Source organism: Hydra vulgaris, chromosome 08 (assembly GCF_038396675.1).
Source record: "Hydra vulgaris chromosome 08, alternate assembly HydraT2T_AEP".
Classification (NCBI taxonomy): domain Eukaryota; kingdom Metazoa; phylum Cnidaria; class Hydrozoa; order Anthoathecata; family Hydridae; genus Hydra; species Hydra vulgaris.
The window spans coordinates 14,007,501-14,024,606 of NC_088927.1; the positions used below are offsets into that span (position 1 = coordinate 14,007,501).

Consider the following 17,106-nt stretch of genomic DNA (forward strand, 5'->3'; position numbering starts at 1 on the left):
TAAAAAATATATATATAACACTTTTTAATAATTGAAATAAAACTTGTTTACTCATTAAACAATTGTAAAGCAAAAAGTTATAAGCGTGGTCCAGTTACATTGTGTGATTGCACTCCATTCCTGTCTAAGCCTGAAGGTTGTATTTTTTTTTTAATATAAATAAAAGTTTATAAACATTTTTCATTAATACTTTTAACAAAGATCAGTAATTTGTTACTTTATTTAAAAAATTTTCGCTAATATAATATAATTTAAGATCTTTTTTATTCAGCGTGTTTTTGAAATGTTGAAAGCTGCGGTCAAATCATCAAAATAAAATATAATTTACGTGGTCATATAATTGTATGTGATTGCAGACCTTCCTAACTAAAACTGTATATATATATATATATATATATATATATATATATATATATATATATATATATATATATATATATATATATATATATATATATATATATATATATGCCATTATTTAATAAATAGAAAATATATGCATAAACTTGTAATATAAATAGCGCTATAAATTTTTTACTAGCCCTGGCTATCAACATTTGCTAAATCTTATAATTTTTTCAAGGATGGGGCTAGGTTTGCAAAGTTCTATTTTTAGCTGGGGCCAGGGCGCCAGTCACTTACTAAGCTCATAATTATTCCGATTCGCACTTATGCCAATTGTTGCAATTTTTTTAGTGTATTTATGCCAATTTGCACCTATTCTAGTTTTTGCAACTGCTTTGCACTTTTATCAGTTCGCACTTATTCAGCCTTCTGAGTTTTTTTAAAACAATTTTTTATTTTTTTATTTAAAAGTTTAGTAAAAAAAAACAAAGTTTAGTTAAAAAAAAAAAAACACTTATAAAGTGTTTAATTTACAAAAGCTGTTTTTTTAAATTTTTTAATTCTTCCTACAGATATTAAAAATTAAAAAAAATAATATATTTTTTGTATTTATAAAAAAAACTTTATTAAAAAAAAATTTAAATATTGCCAATAAGTGGTGATGTTGATATTTTATAAAAATCTTTTTTTATAAAATTCACCTCCTTGTTATTTTTTTTTAAAAAAATCTCCTTCAAGAAAAAAAATTCAAATTTAAAAAAAAATAAGAAAAAAACCTATAAAATCATCATACCTAGTAAAGGCTAGAGATGGTGTCTCAAACCTTTTTTTTTAAATTTAATAAGCTGATCTAGATGAATGATGTTACATGGTTCCCAGCCTAGGATGCTTATTACTGGATCTTCTCAACTCTACTCATAGTTGTTTTTGTTTTGTTTTTGTATGTTAGTGATTTTGCAATTATTTCCGTGATCTAACATATCCTAACAAAGGTACTCAGTTTATTAGTTCTGAGGTTGGTTAGTATTATATTCAATACTCTGTCTTATTTAAGAGGCTGATTCTATCAACAGCAGTGAAATATCAGAGTATTAACAGAGGGGAATAATTAAGAATAATTAAGATTTAATTAAGAATAATTAAGATTTGTGATTAAGCAAAGAGGACATAAAAGAATAGTAAAGAAGACATAAAAGAATGGTCTTAGGATACAAACATGATTTCATGAAAAATAGGTGAGTTAATATGTAAGTATAAGCTTAGGCCAAGCACATGGCTATTAGAGTCTATGTTAATCAAATGTTATAACATTCAATACTAAAATCTATTTAAGATAGATTAAAAGAATTTAAGATAGATTAAAAGAATTTGATTGTAATGATGGCGTTTTGTTTTTATTAACAATTATAGGTACTTTATTCATGTTGAAAATTAATAGAGAACTTGACTCAATCATTGACAATGTATAACACCCTACATCCTAATACGCCAATAATAATACACCCTAAGCAATAAGCTGTGAATTTACCTCATTCCTGCTAATCATCCCTATCATAAAAAAATTGTTTTATAACGTGATTTGATTTTTCATTAAAAAAATTTTGTTGCAATTAACAACTTAGCTACATAACTAAATATGACTATCAGTAAAATAGCTAAAATGTCAGACATTTCAAAATGTTTATTTACTCTGCATAAGGGAGTAGTTACATAGTATGTCCTATTTATATATAGTACAATAGTCTAATGCAACCATCAGTTTTTATGCGAGATTGTAGGAAACTAGCTTCTACTTAAAAATAAGTTCAGTTATAGGAGTGATATGAAGTTATTTAAGGATGTATGACTATTAAAGGAAAAAAACTTTATACCTTTTATTAAATGGAAAATTATTAAACATACCATAAACCAAACCATAGCATCAATAGTATATAAATTATTTAAAAAAATGTTTAATTTCCCATACTATGATGTTATAAAGTTTTATATGTAAAGAAGTAAGAAAAAAAGTTTTGAATCAATAGTTTTATCCTTAAAATATGGGTTATTGATAATTTATCCTAAATTTATATTATTGAGTAATGAATATGAACTCTACTTTGAAATCTTATGAGATTGATACTAATACCGCATCACATTTGATTGCTAATTGATTGATGCTAATATTGTATCAGAAAAAAAATTGACAATCAATTTAAACAGTAGATTATCAATTCAAACAATAGACAATCAGTTCAATTTAATTGTCTCTTTTATATTAAATAGCAGCAATGTTTTGATCTTAAAATAAATAAAAATAAAAACTTTTGAAAATTTAATCTCGCACAAACGTTTTATTTTTTTCATTGAAATTTTTGTTAAAATGTATATATGGTATTATAGTTTTTATAATTATTGTTTTATAATTATTGTTGTATAATTATTGTTTTATAATTATAAATTAACAATTTTTTTAAACTATCTTTCTTAATAGTTTTTGTTATTTAAATGTCTATTATCTTCTAATATGGTAAAGTGTTGAATAATTACCAAACCAGATATACCAATAGGCTGTGTCATATGTAGTTTTTGTCAAAAAAAAAATTATTAGGGTTTACTCTTTTTTTGCAATAAATATTATCTGTGCATAATTTACTTTATTAATTTATTAGGGTTTATTTTCTGTTTTGCAATAAATAGCATTTGTACATAATTTTCGATTTGCAGTAAATTATAAGATTTTTTTAAATATATATATAATTTTTATTATTCTTTGTAATCATTTAAAAGTGACTTTAATATTGATGCTTAATAGGTATTTTTTGTTAAAACAATATTTCATACAGGCGTCTGCCTGTATGCAATATTGTTTTATAATTTTAATTTGAAATATTGATTTATAAAATCATATATATATATATTTTAAAAAAACTTATAGTTTACAGCAAATCATAAATTATGTACAAATGCTATTTATTGCAAAACAGAAAATAAACCCTAATAAAGTAATAAAGTAAATTATGCACAGATGATATTTATTGCAAAAAAAAAAGAGTAAACCCTAATATTTCTTTTTTTTTTTTTTGCGACAAAAACTACATATGCTTGCATTAAGCATTGTACAAATATTGCTGTTTATAGCTTATAAATAAAGTCTTGAATAAGCATAATCTTCCAATAAATCAGCAATATTATTTTTTGTATTTTAAGAAAGGAAAGAGGTTAGATACCAAGACTTTTGGGAGTTTAATTTATTTCGCCCTTTAACTATGCAACTATACTAACTTGTGACATATATCTGCTGCTGTAGCCTAGAATAAACTCTTTTTCAATCAACATGCTATCAAAGTATGAAAAAAAATTATCGAAAATAGGCAAGATCAAAGACAAAAAGTTAAAGAATGAATTTAAATAATATTTGAGAGAAGTAAAGTATTGGATAATAAAAATTTAAACAATAAAATAAGAATACCGTTTTGTTTGATGGCTGTCAATTAATTTAGTTAAATAATATTTAATGTTTAGTTATATTTTGTTGATTACATATTTCTATTGGCATTTAAACTGTTTAAATATAAAAGTTTATTGTATAATCTAAATTTGTTAATGTTTTAATTTTTTTTTCAGGTGATTCCTTATGAATCTCCTGTTCAAAAATCATCAGATATCTCAGATGCTCAAATATCTCACAGAAGCTTAGGCCACTTCTCTGATGATGGAACAACTAGTTTAGCAAACAATGATGGTACATCTTTGATCATTTTCAAATATAGTTAGTTATAATTTACAATATTCTTTCAATATGTCCAATTTATATGGAAGCAAAGGCTTTAATTATTGTTGTATTTGTATATTTGGCATATTTGAGAGTGGGCAATAACATAAAATGTTTATTCAAAATATTGAAAGCACTCATTTTTTAAAAATAAAACACTCAGAGCTGTACAATCAGAGAAATAATGATTGTTATTATTATTTATTGATAGTGGCCCCCCTGGGCCTTGCGGCAGCGATAATGTAAAAAAAAAAAAAAAAAATGTCAATGTATTTAAGAATTTACTCACATTATTACAAATATTTATTTAAAAATTTAATCTATATTAGAAATATAGAGTAAAAGCGAGTCAAATTGATCACCGAACAATAAAAATCAAGTAACTTTATTATTTTTTAAAATTTTTAAACTATTTTTTTTAAATAAGATAAAAAATACCAACAAGCACATTATTTATTTATTTATTTTTTCATTGTATTTGAAAATATGAAAACTAGAAAAAAAAAAAGATCCCTTTTGGCAGAAAGTCTGTTAAAACCGATCAATATAAAATACATTTAATAAATTTAACATTTTATATATGTAAATGTATATATTTTTATATATTTTTTATATAGCATACAGAAATATGCTATATATTTTTTATATAGCATACAGAAATAATAAAAGATTTAAGGTTTACATTTTTTACAACAAAAAAAATCTGAAACCATTACAAAATTTTTGGCCAACATGTTTAGTTGCAGAGCCAAGTATTGCAATTTGGATTCTCGCATGACGTCATGTTTGAATGTAATTCTTTTTTACACTTTCTGCATTTAATAACTTTTCTTCTTTTGGCTGAAGGTGTTGTAATCGGTTCTATAATTTGAGTTACTTCTTTTTCTGCAGGGTTTGGTAATAACATTATGAGTTTGCAGATGGTTTTACACTTTTTAGCTTGTTTTTCAGCTAATTTGAGTTGCTTAACTTCTTCCCTTTTTTGAGATGATCTGCAACACCGTGTTCTGTAATACATTGGCCAGCAATTTTTGGAATATTAGGTTGCCTCGATTTTTTTACATGAGACTGATTTTTTTCTTGAAAAAAATTCTTTAGCTCATTTTCCATTTCGATTTTCATTCTCTCATGTAGTGCTCTGTACTTGTCAAACCTTGAAGCTACTGTTGATGGTTCAGAAGATAATGCTAAAGACTTTATTGTTCGCACTGGCATTGAAGACATCGATTGATTAAACGTTTCGGAGATAGCTAATGCCTGTTGATTGATTTTGTTTTTGTTAAGTGAAAATAACCCAGTATATTCAAAACCAGCAATAGCGTGCAAATGTGTAACACACTTACAGCTCTCATACACCTGTTTGAGCAACGAAGAAAGAACTGCCTTTCACACTTGCCTAACATGGCAATAGACACCTCTGTCCAGTGGCTGAAGAATGTGAGATGATTGGGCTGGTAGACAAATCAAAATTATATTGTTTTCCTGAAATAGCAATACAGCTAAACTGACGTGAAACGTATGTCCATCAAGATGTAAAATATGAGTACCACTAATAGCTTGACATTCTGGTATATACACTTCCTTTAACCATTCAATAAATGTGTCATGCTCCATCCAACCAGATTTAGAAATTGAATATTTGGTGCCAGTCGGACCACCTAAAGCCCACTCATCTCTAAAGTTTCATTTTGCTTTGTATACCACGAATGGTGGTGTAAAGTATCCATCAGCATTACAGCAATTGTTCACTGTATAATGGATTTTTTCATTGTTACCAGTGAGTTTCAAAACACGCTTTGCACCTTTTCGACATACTACAGTTGCTTTGCCTTGATCACCACAGAAACCCGTTTCATCGCAATTCCAATTGTGACAACCAGAAGTTATCCCAGACAATTGATATTTTTTAGTGACAACTAACAAAATAATTATCAATTATTTCTTGCGTACAAGAAGCGGCTCTGGCAGATGCTAAAGTGTGAGTTTTTCATGAGGAAATTTTTTTAGACCAGCGGTTTATAAATGCATAAAACCACTCTTTGCCAGGCCTGACGTTTTTAAGTAGGCCTGATTGATTTGTACGAAGAAGGTAACCGCATACGAAGTCCATGACATCATTTCCTGTTAAACCATAAGCCCAATCACATAGAAACTTAAATGCATGCACCATAATTGACTCTGTTTGCTGTGAGAGTACGGTTGTTGATCCTAATCATTTGTGCTAGCATTATTGCTGTTCTTGCACCTATTAGAGTTGAGAATGGAATGCCATATTTGAATGCAGCTTTTTTGATTGAAGCATTTTTTTCTTTTATATCATTTAACGCAGCTTCTATATCTTCTTCATTGTATGACTTTTTACTTGTTTTCATCTTGAAAGTGAATAATTAATATCATTGAGTCATTTTTGTAAAATAACTTTATATATGAAGAACCCAGAACTAACACATGAGAAAATCCAATAATTTAATTCACCTAGGTACCTAATTTAAAAATTCACATACTACTTAATAAAGGAATTTAAAGTAAATATGTGAATGATCAGTTTTACCAGAAAAAATTTAATAATAATTTTTCTTACTATAAAACGATAAAACGAAAATAAATTATGTAATTGGTATTAAAATTAAATTTTCTACAAGATAAAGGTAAAATTATTTTTAAACGAATTATGGTTCCTGAATTATTATGATAGCAAATAAAAGGAAAAAGCAAATTTTTACAACTCTCTTTTAAACTTTTATAAAAATAAAATGACTGAAAAATGAATAGAGGAGATGATTCTCTTTCTTCTGGTGTTTTTATTTTTTAAATATTCCTATCAGTTCCGGTTTTATTTAAATTTTTCGATCAGTGATCGAAAAAATAGTATGATCGGTTTGACCCGCTTTTACTCTATGCAACATAAATTGAAATTGTAATAGATATTTTTAATTTAACCTGACTGATTATTTATAGCTATATATCTACATATTTCTTAAAAATATACTTTACATTTTTAAAGAATTTACTCTCATTTTTGAAGTAAACTTTTTTTTGCTCTAAAAAAGAGGTATACAAGGTAGTCAATTATTTTCATTGGTATTCATAAGGGTTTTGTTAATGATTTTGGTTGTCAAAACCAAAATAAAACAAATTGTATTTAAACTTTGTGTCTATTGATTATTACAGAACCAGTGATTATCAAGCATTGATATTTAATAGGAATAATGATTGACAGGCAGTAGTCAATGATTGGAAACACATTCAAACCAAAAGTATTTATTTGTTTTTTCTAAATCGAATTTAAACAGACGCTGAAACCAGAATCATAGATCCATGCTACCTTTGTTAAATTGAAATTATTATTTCTGTTTAAATCCATTTAATAAGATTAAAATGAATTGTAGGCAAGGTTTTGAAAATAATTTTTCAAAATGTTTCTGGTTAAAAAAAAGAAAAAAAAATTAGATTGAATTGAAATATGATTTTAATCTCATCATTTTCATATTATTCATACAAAAATGGTTTAAAATATTTTACTGTTAAATTAATTTTAACACCTGTTTGTTAGAGAATAGAAAATCAATTAATTTTAACACCTGTTTGTTATAGAATAGAAAATCAATTAATTTTAACACCTGTTTGTTAGAGAATAGAAAATCAATCAAAAAGAAGTAGCACTATCACAGTTTCTCCAAAAAAAATTTTTAGAGTTCAGAAAAAAGATTTAAGAAGGACTTGAATATTAAGTCAGATTTGGTAAATCAAATTAAATAAATAAGGTAAAATTAAATCATGGTATTTGTGGTTTAAAATGTGATTGTGATTTGTGATTAAAGTTCTGATTTGGTATATCAATTAGCAACCTTTATGCTTGATGCAAAAATTTTCAAATTTATTTTTGAATACATGGTAATTGTTTTTAAACTTTTTGAGTTACTTTATTGGGTTTATACCACAGATTTACCAGTGAATACCTAATTAATAGGGTTTATACCACAGATTTACCAGTGAATACCTAATTAATAGGGTTTATACCACAGATTTACCAGTGAATACCTAATTAATAGGGTTTATACCACAGATTTACCAGTAAATACCTAATTAATAGGGTTTATGCCACAGATTTACCAGTGAATATCCAATTAATAGGGTTTATACCACAGATTTACCAGTGAATACCTAATTAATAGGGTTTGTACCACAGATTTACCAGTGAATACCTAATTAATAGGGTTTATACCACAGATTTACCAGTAAATACCTAATTAATAGGGTTTATACCACAGATTTACCAGTGAATACCCAATTAATAGGGTTTATACCACAGATTTACCAGTGAATACCTAATTAATCTTTTTATTTTGTATTTTAGTTTGTGTTTAAAGCATTTAAAGATTTATTTTTCGAAAATATGAAGTACTGTAGTTAAAGTTAAAGTAAATAATTTACTTGTCACAACAAGATTACAATGTTGTTAACAACAAGATTACAATGTTGTTAACAACAAGATTACAATGTTGTTAACAACAAGATTACAATGTTGTTAACAACAAGATTACAATGTTGTTAACAACAAGATTACAATGTTTTAACAAAAAGATTACAATGTTGTTAACAACATGATTACAATGCTGTTAACAAAATTACAATGCTGTTAACAACATGATTACAATGTTGTTAACAACAAGATTACAATGTTGTTAACAACAAGATTACAATGTTGTTAACAACAAGATTACAATGTTGTTAACAACAAGATTACAATGTTGTTAACAACAAGATTACAATGTTTTAACAATGCAAATCATTCTATTGTTAAACTAACCGCTTGAGTAAGCTATAATTTTTTTTATTTTTCAAATATAAGTTATTATTAAGGAGATGAATTATTTTGAACCAAAATTAGATCTCATTTAATTCAAAAAAATGAATGAGTTAAACATAATGAGCAAAACATAACACTGCATTAATTTGATGTTCTACTATAAAACCAAAATTATATTTTATTTTTAAACGTGTTTGATGTGCTTAAGATATGATGTATCCAAGATATATATGTATTAAATTTAATAATATGTAAACCATACAGAAACAAAGTAAACATATGTTGTACATATGTTTATTTTGTTTACATATGGTTTGTGATTCATAATAATAATAAATGTTTTAGATTGCAGAAATCAACAAAATCAAGATGTTGCAAATAACAATGTTTGTAAATGGTAGTATATTTGTAGTTTATAATCTTTATCATCATCATCATCATCATCATCATCATCATCATCATCATCATCATCATCATCATCATCATCATCATCATCATCGTCGTCGTCATCATTATCATCAACATCATCATCATCATCATTGCCATCATTGTCATTTTTAATTTAATTTTTAAATAATTTTTTTTTTTGAATCTTATAAATATAAAAAGATGATGTTCTAGAATAAAACATCTTTTTTTGGTTTAGATTTCTAAATATAGGTAATATTATTATGTTGTAATATTTTTTTTTTGTAATTTCCTGCATTTGAAATCTAAATAATTAAATCCAGTTGTTTTTAAAAATCACATCTCTAGATTTTACTGACTTATTTTACATACCTAGGTACATACATACATTCATACATACATTCATACATGCATGCATGCATGCATACATACATACATACATACATACATACATACATACATACATTCATGCATACATACATACATACATACATACATACAGTTTTCATATTTTCTGTTTATAAAGCAAATAAGAGTAAGGTAAGGGTAATGATAGTCTATGGGGTAATGTGGACCTAATCAACATAAGTTTTTCAGAAAAAGTTTTTTTTTTCTGTATGTTATAGATGGTTAAAGCAACTCTTTAAATTTTAATTATCAGCTTACAAGGTAAATTTTTAAGTACATTTTTGATTTAAAGTTGCGCATACGTTTAATTAGAGACCTTCAAAATTCAAAAATGATCAAACTTAAACAAAAAAAAGTATTAAGAAAGAGCTTTAATATATAGAAAATGTTTTATCTGGAATAATAGTTATTAGATAATTAGGTTCAATTAGTTTTAAGATGGAAAAATGTATAGTTTTTTTGAAATATATAACATAAGGTTGTATATTTCGAAAAAAATATATAACAATATAAAGTCAGGTGGGGTAATGTGGGCCTCTATGTCAGTATGTATTGCTTAATTAAGAATCTAATATTATATAATATTATAGAGCAATAAATACTTTTATAATAGAAGTTAGTATAAATACTTTTTTGTTTCATTTTTCATTTTTCTGGATTCATGTTGCTATTGATCTGTTTAGACAATCATTAAAGATGTAGTCATATATTATTATCTATTAAAACTAGTGAAAATACAGTTAAGCAGTTTTGAAGCATTGTACATTAAATTTTTAATAACATAAAAATGGCGTTTTTTTAGGATGATGAAACTCTAACACAAAAGCTTTAATTGAGCTTCCCTTTAAGTTCTTCCTTAAACAAAACTTCATCAAAAAAATTTATTTTGTAACTCATATATGATTCTTTGAATGTGTTCTTTTGTTTTTAAGTTTTTTGTAGCTCTTTTGCAATTAAAGCATGTATCGAACTATTATGTTCAAACTTTATGTTTTCACTATTTTGTTCAAACAAATTAGTGAAAACATAAATATATTGGTAACACAAATATGTTGGCATATTTCATCAAAATGGTGTATTTTTTATTTTATTATAATTTTCCATTTTTAAGTTGGTTTTCATCAAAAAAAGATATGACTTAAATTAACATTACACCACTAATTTGAGTAATGTGGGTCTTTTAAACGCAACTCAAATTGATCCTGCTTAGACAACTTTAAAAATCAAATATAAACTTTTTTTAATGTAATTTACTAAAACTAATGTCTAATCATGATTTTAAGTTTTCTTCAAAAAGTATATTGTTTTGCATATATTTTTTTTGTTCAATATCAAAAGTAGTTTAATATCAAACATTTGTTACAATATTACAACAACACCATTCTTTTTTCAAGTGTTAATGCTGGTGGTATCTGCAACAATCATCTGTATTGAATTCCAAAGGTGAAATTCATCAAGGACTAGAGAAATTCCTTGAGCAATAGTTTTTCCCCTGCCATCTACCAAGCCCAGGACATCCAAATTTGATTTCTCTTCTTTCATTTTTAAAGACGACCATTTGATAATCAACTCCGTTGATGTGCTTGCCATCAAAGTGTGAGGAGAAACTTTCCATATGCAATTTTTCAATCTTTTTTCAGCTTGATAGCCTCTTTGATTGCTGACTTGAAAATAGCTGATTGACATGGAGTTGGGATGTCAATGCCTTCACAAGACAATTGCTTGCATATGTTAGCACCTTTGTTTGTTGATACTCTTGTGTAGGTCACCAAGTTGACTGCAATTTTGCTTTTATGATGTTTTCTGCTTGGTGTAGGATTAGTCTCATCTTCTTCATCGTTTTCATATTCACTGTCGTCAGCCTCAGAGTCAGAATCACTAAAAACCAGGATAGTAAGATGATGAGTTGGATGACCTATTAAAAAGTTTTTGTCTTTTAGAGGGATGGATCGTTTCTTTACTGGCCGCTTAGCCTGTAGAGTATCCCACTGTTCCTTTGCTTTCCACTTGGAGATGGTATGATCGTCCTCGGAAAATAACCATGTTCATCCACTTTGGTAATATAAAAAATTTCATCAAGAGGTTCGTAGCTTCCCTGCTTTACACATTCATCATAACATTTCAGTATTTTATCAAGCTTTGCTTGTATAACTTGATCAGATACATGAGGAAAATTCAGTTTATTCTTCACAATTTGGTGACTTCTTTAGAAATTTCTGCTATTCGCTCCTTTCTTCCTTTGATTTTTGGTCCAAGGAAATGGTAGTGTCCAATAATTTTGCTTATAGAGAGGCATTCTGCACTTTTTTCCAGCGAATATTCTTCCAAAGGGACCATTCTTCTTTTATAAGAGTCTTCAGTTTTTACCAGATTATTGGTCCAGACATACTTGTTCTTCTAAATGCTACTATCACTAGGCTTGTACATTGCTGTGTGTTGCTTCTGTAATAACTATAAAATTAGATAAGCAGCTATATATACACAGTCTAAATTGTTCTAGAATATTCTAAATTGTTCCAGAATGTTCTAAATTGTTCTAGAATATTTTAAATTGTTCTAGAATATTCTTAATTGTTCCAGAATGTTCTTAAGTTGCCTAAATAGTTCTGGAATTTTACAAAATGTTCTAAAGTTCTAAACACTTCCAATCTATACAAATTTAAAACGATTTTCAGCAAAGCCACATGTATAAGTAGTAACAGTAACAAGATTAAATAAATGACGATTCAGAATTTTAATTGTGGGGTGACCTTTTTTTTACAACCTAGAGGAATTTAACATGTTTTCAATGTTTTCTAACAAAAGTTCATCGATTTATGGTCCCAGGAAATTTTTTTTTTTTTAAAGTCAAAAAAGTTTAAAAAGTCATTACCCTAATGCATAAATATATATATATATATATATATATATATATATATATATATATATATATATATATATATACATACATATACATATATATGCATATATATATGCGTATATATTTATATGCATATATATATATATATGTATATAAATATATACATAAATATATGCATATATATACGCATATATATATATATGCATATATATGTATATGTATGTATATATATATATATATATATATATATATATATGTATATGCATATATATATATTTATATATATATATATATATATATATATATATATATATATATATATATATATATATATATATATGTATATATATATATATATTTATATAGATACATGCACACACACAGTACATACATCAACTATCTTATAGCCTGCTGAAGATTTGATTGAATTTAAAATTAGACAATAATAAATAAAATAAGAAAAAAAAAAGAACTTATTTAAAAAATAATTAAAATAAAACAGCAAAGCGAAAGTTCTATTTAAATTCCAAATACAAACCCTGTAAACAAAACAATTAAATTAAAAATGGTAAAACAAACAGTTTAATAATTCTAAAAAAAATTACCAAACTTGATGGATTTTAAAAATCCATCAAGTTTGGTAATTTTTTTTGGTTGCTTGTTCTTTATTAGCTTTTCTTTTATATTTTTAAGCACTAATTACATTAACTGACTTTATTATGCTAAAATAAAAATAAACAAATTTGAAAAAAAAAAATTTATGTTTATTTTTAAAAGCGTGATGTTTTTGATAACATGATATATCTACTTGTTTAGTTTTCCAAAGAAAGAAAACGCTTCAATGAAACTATTTATTCGAAATTCAAAGTATACATATAACATACTTATATACATATAATATATAATAATATTATATATTATATGTATATAAGTATGTTATATGTATATAAGTATGTATGTATATATATATATATATATATATATATATATATATATATATATATATATATATATATATATATATATATATATATATATATTTTGCATTAGTTGCTTTCCTCAGCTAGTAAAAGGCACAATTAAGCTGGAAGATGGAAAGTTGATAAAAAATGTAAAAGATAGAAAAATTGATAAAATTCAAAGATTAAAAATAGGTAAATGATACAAATTTTTTTTTATAATTTCTATGCTTAAATATTTAAAGAAAATAAAACAATTATTTTATTTGTTCTTTAAAAAAAACTAGAATAAATAAAGGCACAATTTAATTTCAGTCTTTTTTTTTTATATAAAAAAATCAAGGCTGCTCTGATCAAATTTGTAATCAGTGTTCATCAACATTAGAACTCACTGCTTCCAAATTATTATCCACTCCGATTTATCAATCACCAGATGTACCAAATGTGAAAAGTATTCAACAAGATTCCCACATAGTCAAGTTGGAAAATAAGGTAAGTTGTTAAGTAGTATTTGTAAAAGCAGGTCAAGATAAAATTTACATAAAGATTTTAAAAATAAAATATATTCTTGAAGGGCAAAATGAAAAGATATGAGGCTGCTGCTTAGAGAAGCATGCTAAAAGAAACATGTTAACCATGATTCTACCAGGTGCTGGAGTTTAAACTGTGAACATTTTGCTTAAATAATGAATGCTTTACTATGTCACTGCTGCATAAACTTGTTTCTCTGCGTCTTAAAATACAAACCTTACTTGTCAAGGTTTGTGTTTTGAAGTAATAGGGTTGAAGGAAGAGTATAACATGGAAAAAAAATGACTAGCTTTTTTGACTCCTGTGTTATACGGTTGGGTACAAGAACAAGTAAAACAACTTTTTAAAATGTTGATTTAATTTAAATGGCAATTTAATATTAGTTACTGTAGCTAAATTTTGAATGTATTTTTTTTTGCTATTTTTTTTAAATTAATGGTGCTATTTTTAGGATTCAAACAATGCATTGGAGCGATGTTTAAATCCTGGAATGAAGGTCTTTGCATTATATACAGATAATTGCTTCTACCCAGGTGTGATTATGGTTGTTAAAAGACAATTTAGCTTGTAAGCAAATTATCTAAATAAACTAATTTTTAAGAACTACAACAAAAAAAATTTAAATTTATTTAAAAAATTAGAATCTGTCCATTAAATAATGTTGAAAATTTATATTTAATAGTTTTTAAGGTTGCAACGTATGATAAATTATTGTATTTTTGAACAAGATTATATTATACCAGAATGCCATCCAACAATAGCTATTGTTGTGTTTAATAGTTTTCAATAGTAATTAAACTTGAACTTTTCAAGTTCAGTAACCATAAACTTAAATTAAGTTTTTGAACAAACAATAGAATTAAAAAGATATGATTTAACATTTTGTTTTTGCTAAATGGTTCTAGAAAACCAAGAAAATGTTAACAATCTATTACTGCAAAGGACATCATAAAAAGACAAATATTTAGTTTATTTTCAGTAAATATATGTGCTCATCGCATGGCCTATTTAAACAACTATTTAAACATTAAAATAACTAATAATTAAATTAATTAATATAATTGTTAGTTATTATATTTAACTTATAAATAATTAAATTAATAAGTTTTTAGGTATTAGAATTTTATTGACCCAAACTTACAATAGATATTGTGAGATATTTTAAGAATCAACTGGGGTTAATTTTTTCTAATTGTAGCCTATTTTTTTGTCTATTAGATTTTTATTCAAAGATTTTTAAAGATACATCTCCTTTTCAATTATATCAAAACAGACCAACATAAAAAGATTTAAAAAAAGGCAAAATTTTTGATGAGTTTATGCCAATGTTCTTCTTACGTTTTTAAAGTTAAGTGTTATGTTTTTTTCCTTTAACTTTTCACTCTCTCCCTCCTCTCTCCCTCCTCTCTCCCTCCTCTCTCCCTCCTCTCTCTCTCTCTCTCTCTCTCTCTCACCTAAAATTTAAACAGTTTGTAAATAATCTTGAAGTTTTTTCAGAAACTAATTATATACATGGTTTTAAAATTTTTAACATATTAGCCATTTTATCAAACAGAATACAAATTTAACTCAAAAATGCTTGAAAAATGCATATTTTTAAATTTTTATGATCTTCATTACTCCAATATTGTAATAAATTATGCTTAACATAGTAATTATATTTCTTTGAACTTGGTCAAACAACAATAAAAATTAAAAAAAAATTTGCATAATGACAACACTCCCAATAAAAGCTCATCCAAAAAAGGGGGCAAAAATGACCTTTTGACCCATTGAGGGAAGTCATGGAGTGGTCCAATTATGAAAAAAGATTTCAAAAGTCTTATCATGGTTTCAAAGTAATATAAATTTCAAAGTAACATAATATAAGGGGCGCCTTGTAGAAAACATAGTTAAAAATCAAAAAAGTTGCTTTTTTGAAAAACCCTAGTATATACGCTATGTATATACACTCAATATATATAATGTATATATGCTATATATATATATATATATTTTTTTTTTTAAATGTTGTACGCTATAAAGATAAAAAACTAGTAGCTATTTGTTATCTATATATGTATATTAATAACAAATTGTTACTATTTTTCCCTATCTTTATAGCATACAGTGTTTTCAAAAAAAAAAGAAAAAAATTTCCCGATTAGATAAGTCTGTATCTTTACATGCTTTGATTACTGCTAATACTTCATTTGTTAGACCCTTACCACGTCCCATTCCAAATTCAGGTATCAAAAACCAAATGTTAAATTTTATGAGCCATGATTTCACAGTCTTTGTTAAACTTACAAATAATAATAAAAAAGTCACAATTGTGTATCACCAGATCAAAATATACAAGTAAACTGAAAATAATTGTTGATGAGGCTAATTCTATTTGCTACTGCAAATTATACATTTTATGGTTTTATCAAATTTACCGCAATTTAATTATGCTACATTATAATCTAAAAAGTTGTTGTTTGTAACAATGATTATATAAGTGTGGATACAAAAGGTGCACCACACAAATTTGCTTAGAGATTTACAAAATTTTGGATCAGTACATGGTGAGGCTAATTCTATTTTCTCCACTGTATAGTTATATATATATATATAAATATATATATATATATATATATATATATATATATATATATATATATATATATATATATATATATATATAAATATATATATATATATAAATAAATAAATATATATTATATATATATATATATATATATATATATATATATATATATATATATATATATATATATATATATATATATATAAGCAACTCTATTATTGAAGAAATGATACAGTGTAACACAGTGTGTATATGTGTGTAAATATAAATGTATATATATATATATATATATATATATATATATATATATATATATATATATATATATATATATATATATATATATATATATATATATATATATATATATATATATATATATATATATATATATATATATATATATATATATATATATATATATGTAAATATATATACTCTGGCATGGTTGTCTGTATA

The 17,106-nt window shown here is 25.2% G+C and overlaps 1 protein-coding gene across 2 annotated transcripts in view; it reads left to right on the plus strand.

Annotated features, from left to right (window-relative positions):
- LOC101236862 (uncharacterized) overlaps positions 1–17,106 on the plus strand; it is a 53,473-nt gene that overhangs the window by 9,293 nt on the left and 27,074 nt on the right. For both annotated transcript variants that reach the window (XM_065803129.1, XM_065803130.1), the window contains 5 exons: positions 3,952–4,069; positions 9,255–9,306; positions 13,636–13,739; positions 13,888–14,036; positions 14,527–14,642. In XM_065803129.1, coding sequence (XP_065659201.1) covers positions 3,952–4,069; positions 9,255–9,306; positions 13,636–13,739; positions 13,888–14,036; positions 14,527–14,642 — 539 coding nt within the window. The remainder of the gene's footprint in view (positions 1–3,951; positions 4,070–9,254; positions 9,307–13,635; positions 13,740–13,887; positions 14,037–14,526; positions 14,643–17,106) is intronic.